This window comes from Myotis daubentonii, chromosome X (assembly GCF_963259705.1).
Source record: "Myotis daubentonii chromosome X, mMyoDau2.1, whole genome shotgun sequence".
NCBI classification, from domain to species: Eukaryota; Metazoa; Chordata; class Mammalia; order Chiroptera; family Vespertilionidae; genus Myotis; species Myotis daubentonii.
Window position 1 is genome coordinate 74,104,551 of NC_081861.1, and position 5,793 is coordinate 74,110,343.

Below are 5,793 nucleotides of genomic sequence, written 5' to 3' on the forward strand. Positions count from 1 at the left end.
AATGTGCAAATTGACCCTAACTGCAGGATGACTGGTCACTATGACAGACAGTGACCACCAGGGGGCAGACGCTCAATGCAGGAGCTGCCCCCTGGTGGTCAGTGGGCTCCCACAGAGGGATCTCTGTTCAGCCACAAGCCAGGCTGATGGCTGCCTGCACAGTGGTGGAGGCAGGAACATCTCCCGCCTCTTCAGCAGCACTAAGGATGTCAGACTACAGCTTAGGCCTGTTCCCCGCTGGCAAGTGGACATCCCTGAGGGCTCCTGGGCTGCCAGAGGGATGTCTGACTGCCAGTTTAGGCCTGTTCCCCCGGTGAGCGGGCTTAAGCCAGCAGGTGGACATCCCCTGAAGGGTCCCAGACAGTGAGAGGGCACAGGCCGGGCTGAGGGACCCCCCCACCCCGAGTGCACAAATTTTTGTGCACCGGACCTCTAGTCTATAATAATAAAAGCATAGTATGCTAATTAGACCAGACAGCCAAATGACCTTCCAGATGTCATTCTGGTTGTCCTTCTGGATGAAGCCGCCACAGTGGGACCTGATGCAGAATTGGTTAGGCAAGCGAGTGGTTACAGGTGATCAGGCAGATAGGCAGAGGTGGTTAGAAGCAATCAGGCAGGCAGAGTGGTTAGGGGCAATAAGGCAGGCAGATAAGTGGTTAGGTGCAATGAGGCAGGCATGCAGAGTGGTTAGGGACAATCAGGAAGGCAGGCTGGCTAGTGGTTAAGAGGCAGCAGTCCTGGATTCTGAGAGGGATGTCCGACTGCCAGTTTTGGCCTGATCCCACAGGTATCCCTGCCTAAACCAGCAGTCAGACATCCCCTGAGGGGTTCCGGATTGCAAGAGGTTGAATGCTGGGCTGAGGGACCCTCCCAACCCACGTGCACAAATTTTGTGCACCAGGCCTCTAGTTATATATATAAATATATTTTAATCCTAACCTGAGGATATGTTTTTATATATAAACTTGGGGCCCCAGTGCATTTTAAAAGGGACTCTGGGCAGCAAGGCTGTGGTGGGCATGGGGGTGTGTCTCAGCCCATCCTCCATGCTCCTGCCCATCCTCTCCCACTATGGCCCCCCAGTCCCCTCTCTGCTGGTTGCCCCGCTCCCACTGCTGCAGCTCCCACACACTGATGCTCCCATGCACTGAAGGTGCTGGCCCTGCTAGCACTCACTGACAGTGCAGAGTGATTGGGGCTGGTGCCAACAGCAGGTACAAACGGGGCCAGTGCCGTCAGTGGGTACTAGTGGTGGCTGCTGCCCCAATTTGCCCTCAGGAGCAGGGGGAGGTGGAGAAGCCCTGAGGGTTAATCAGGGCCAGCAGGAACCACTTGCCCCTGCTGATGGCACTGAGTGATCGGGACCAGCGCCGGGTGCCAGCAGAAGGTGCGAGCAGTGGCTCTGACACCGGCTGTGGGTGCAAGCAGGGCCATTGCCTGTAGTGGGTGCGAGAGGCAGCTGCCAACCCCGATCGCCCCTCAGGAGGAGGGGAGGTGAAGCCCTGAGAGGTGATCAAGGTCTGCAGCCACCGCTCACGCCAGCTGACGGTGCCAAGCAATTGGGGTCGGCGCTGGCAGCTGGTGCGAGTGGCAACTCTGGCACTAGCAATGCGTACAAGCGGGACCAGCACCAGTAGCAGGTGCAAGCGTCAGGCAGGACCATGGTATGTGGGAGCAAAGAATTTTCAGGAACCACTAGATGCTTGCCCCAATGACAGCGATCAGCACCTTGGAAAGGTGCCCCCGCTCACCTGCTCCACTATCCGGCTGTGGCTGATGCCCACCATGTTCCGTGCTCTGCCACCTGATGCCAATGCCAACCATGTTCTATGTGCGCCCCCTAGTGGTCAGCACATGTCATAGTGACCGGTTGTTCAGATGTTCAGTTGTGAGGTTGTTCCACTGTTCAGTCTATTTGCATATTAGGGTTTCATATATATTTATATATATATATATATATATATATATGTATATATATATATATATATACTTGTTTTAGAGAGAGAGAGATGAAGGAAAAGAGAGGGAGAGAAACATCAAACAGTTGCCTCCTGTATGTACCCTGACTGTGGATCAAACCCACTACCTAGGTATGTGTCCTTTCCAGGAATCAAACCCACAGTCTTTCAGTGTATAGGATGATGGTCTAACCGACTGAGCCTGCACCTATATTTTAAAAATATAATGTTTTGTGAAGGAATTCTGAAAATTACTAATACAAAGAAATAAAATACGTGCTTGTTCCGGTGTCTTTGAGAAAAAGTAAGTATACCTGTGTGGATGTTGAGCTTATGAATTTTCAAAGATAGAAAACTCAATCCTTTTAAACATTGAAGTTACTCATCCATCTTTCCCAAGGTAAAAGATTGCCTTCTCTCTCTATAGAAGTTGAGAATAACTATCAAGTGCCAGAGAAAGATATATCTAGGTTTCTTTAAGTTCTTCTGATTTCACTATTATGATTTATGATTCTCATTTGTCATTTTTTAAACCTTAGCTCAATAGAAACTTTTGTGTATATGACAAAAATGTGAATATTTAGTTTATTTTGTTTTACATTTAAATCATATTTTCAATTTTCTACAAGTTAGCAGCTCAAATGTGGATTCTATGGATGGTAATATGACAGTGATAAAACCAACTTTTAAAATCCAATTGTTATTTTTACTTTATCCTCAGGAAAAATGCAGAACAAAATAATTTTATTTTACTTCTCATGTTTTATATTTTTGTAAAAATGTGTTTAATATCTCAATTTATTTCATATTAAAATTCAAATAGCATATTTTTTAAAGGAAGAAACATTTGATTTAGTTGCTTGAATTGTCTCAATCAGTTTGTTTGTTCTGAATCACTGCTGACACTGAATAATTGTAGCTGGAAGTAGCAAATTTGCCTCCAGATTAAAAAAAAAAAAAAGACATTTGTTAGATACAGCCTAAGTATCCTCTGCTTCGTGAGAAATTAGAATTTACTTAATACAATATACCTATATATTAAATATTTTACACATATATACTTATTAAACAAGGCATGATATGTAGCAAACCTCCCATTGAAGTAAATTCAAATTATATTATTTTATTATATGGTAATAAGAGCACATGCTTGCTCAATGTGTGACCTAGGAAAGTGATTTTTTGGGAAACTTTCTATCCATCTAAGTTTACCATAAAGATACATACATGTAAGATTATTGTGAAGATTAACCAACACATACAATGATTCTAGCATAGTGCTTCATACATAATGAATGACCAATTAATATAAGTTAATATAATAAAGATGAAGTTATGAAGTCTGTCTTTAAACTTTATGACTATATAGATCAAATGAAAGAAGAGGTACAGCAGTTTGAACTGCAAGTAGCAAGATAGGAGACTCCTTAAATATGTGTGTATATTTGTGCAGATATGTATGGGGGAAAGTAAAATTTTAATTGTAATGGTAGGCATTGGTGAAGAACCTATCCAAGAAAATAAAATATTATAGTTGTATGCTTCCAGTTTAATATTTGTTCAATTCTATCTCAATTATTTCACTTCTATCACATTATTTTTGAATTTATTTTTAATTATCAAAATTGTTATCTAAACATAGCACATTTATAATACTTGAACATTTTTTCCCTAGATGCAATGTTTTCTACTTAGTTGTAATCATACAATGCAACCTTTAATGACTTTAAAATGATTTTATTGCATTATTGGAAAACATTTCAGATATTAAATTTTGCAGCCTGTAGAAATACCTGGTAGGGCTTTGTCTAACTATCTAATATATCTACTATCATAGTCAGGTCTTGGAATCTGATATTAACAATATTTCTATAAACAGAAATGGTTGTTTTCTTAGTTCATTTCCTGACTAAAACAGATCAAGGGCCTGATATTCTGATGCTCTGTTTGTAATAGCACAGTGCAAAGAGCAATTTCCTTATGAGTTTTTCTTCTCTTCTCAAGGTGTTTCTTTTTTATGTATCCTATTATATTATACTTGTATATGCAACTCCATTTAACACTACTAAAATTTATGTGCATGCAATTTTGTCTCAATTTGGTAGCCAAATTACGAATTTTAAAAATTAAAACTTTTTAAATCACCCCAATTGAACTTAATTTCCAAGAAAGTTGCAAGAATGCTGTCTAAATTCAACCAAACTGTTGAAAATACTCCCACAAATGGGACATAGGTATTTCCAACCATTATCAGTTGTTATGATAATCACCCTTATGTAATAACGTGATCTCAAATGATCCTCAAAAGCTCTTTTAGTAAATCGGTTCTCCAATTGGGTCCGTGGGACACCAAACACAGGTCTCACAAAAGTGTGAAATTCCATCTTCCTTTTAGTACCAGTTGACTTGGATACTATGTTTAATGCTATTCTCTCACTGAGGGGATAGTAGTAGTACACCCTCATAGGTCTTCCAAATAGTATCTCTCTTACCCTGTGGTTGAGAACATTTGGGCGAACAACAAATGCTACATACTTTTGCTTTATCCACTTGGTATTTTGAGGGAGATGTCTCTCACACAACTGACGAAGAACCATTCTTCTCCTCTCAGAATGGTTAATAAATGAGACTCTCCATGGAATTGAGAACTGGTAAGGAATTTTGTAATTTACATTGATATAACACATATCACTTATTTTCCTCTGAATTTTTCCTGAGTGAAGTCTTGCTCTATTAATTACAGGCTTTTTTTTATTAATTTTTACTAGTGGTATATTCAGATGGGTAAATGTCCCTAATCCTGACATGAGAGAGATCCATTTCCTAGGAATGGGAATCTGAATTAGAAGGGATTCTTCTTTTAAATCTTCTTGAGCATCTTTTTGGTTCATCTCTACTTCAAGCTTATTTTCTTCTGCTGATTGAAGAACAACATGCCCCTGGGAGGTTGGTATGTCTAACTCCCTGTTCATTAGGTTGCTATCATTCTGAGAAATCATATTAGATTCAGGCTCTATATCTGTACTACAGTCATTTGAAGCCTCATTTTCTGAATTTTTGAGAGCATTATCAGCTGCATCACTTTCTTCTTTAATAGGAGAAGTCATCCTGGGTTCTATTTATAAGAAAAAAGACAAAGGTCTATTAAGTTGAGGAATGCTTTAATTCATATGAGGTCGGTTATTTAGTTCTGGCAAAAGGCATGTGGATATGTTATTCCTGAGTTTTTCATACTTTAAATACACATATTTTCTCACAGCTTTAATACCAAAGTTACAGATCAACAAAATAAAATAAGGAACAGTAAAAAATGAGGGCAAATATAACTTCTATTAAATAGGTGTTCTCATTACTTAGTCTAGAGCTTATATAAACTCAAAATAACATAAACTTTCATCTGGATAATACAGGAATGTACTCTATGCACTAGAGTATATGTAGTCCCCAATAGAAAGTCAAATTATTTCATTTTGGATAGTGAATTAAATACATTTTTTAGTTAATAAGGTAGATCCAAATTAATGATCTGGGATTTTAAAATGAGACTAAAGTATAAAGTAAAATAATTTTTATGAATACACATGCTTAAGAGAATATTAAAACCTATGTGGAACTGAAATAGTTGAATTTGTATGAAGAACAAGCTATTCTTCCTTGGAAATTTGTCCTTTGTTTTATTATTTTATCTGTTCTTTCTGAGCAATATCTATGCAAAGAACAACAATTATGAAATATGTGGGAGGGGAAGGCAAAGCAGCTAAGAGAGTAGGGATCTCAACAGTGAAGTCCAAACTCTGAATTATTTTATTAAAATATATTTTAAATTCACCAT

The 5,793-nt window shown here is 39.3% G+C and overlaps 1 protein-coding gene across 1 annotated transcript; it reads right to left on the minus strand.

Moving 5' to 3' along the window:
- Nucleotides 1-4,117: 4,117 nt before the first annotated feature.
- Nucleotides 4,118-5,068, minus strand: CPXCR1 (CPX chromosome region candidate 1). The gene has a single exon (XM_059679761.1). It carries the CDS (start codon nucleotides 5,066-5,068, stop codon nucleotides 4,118-4,120), a length of 951 nt encoding a protein of 316 aa, XP_059535744.1.
- Between the last annotated feature and the right edge of the window lie 725 nt (nucleotides 5,069-5,793).

What these genes read in the sequence shown, in the direction of transcription:
- CPXCR1 (XM_059679761.1), bottom strand. Translation starts at nt 5,068, where the DNA reads ATGACTTCTCCTATTAAAGAAGAAAGTGATGCAGCTGATAATGCTCTC.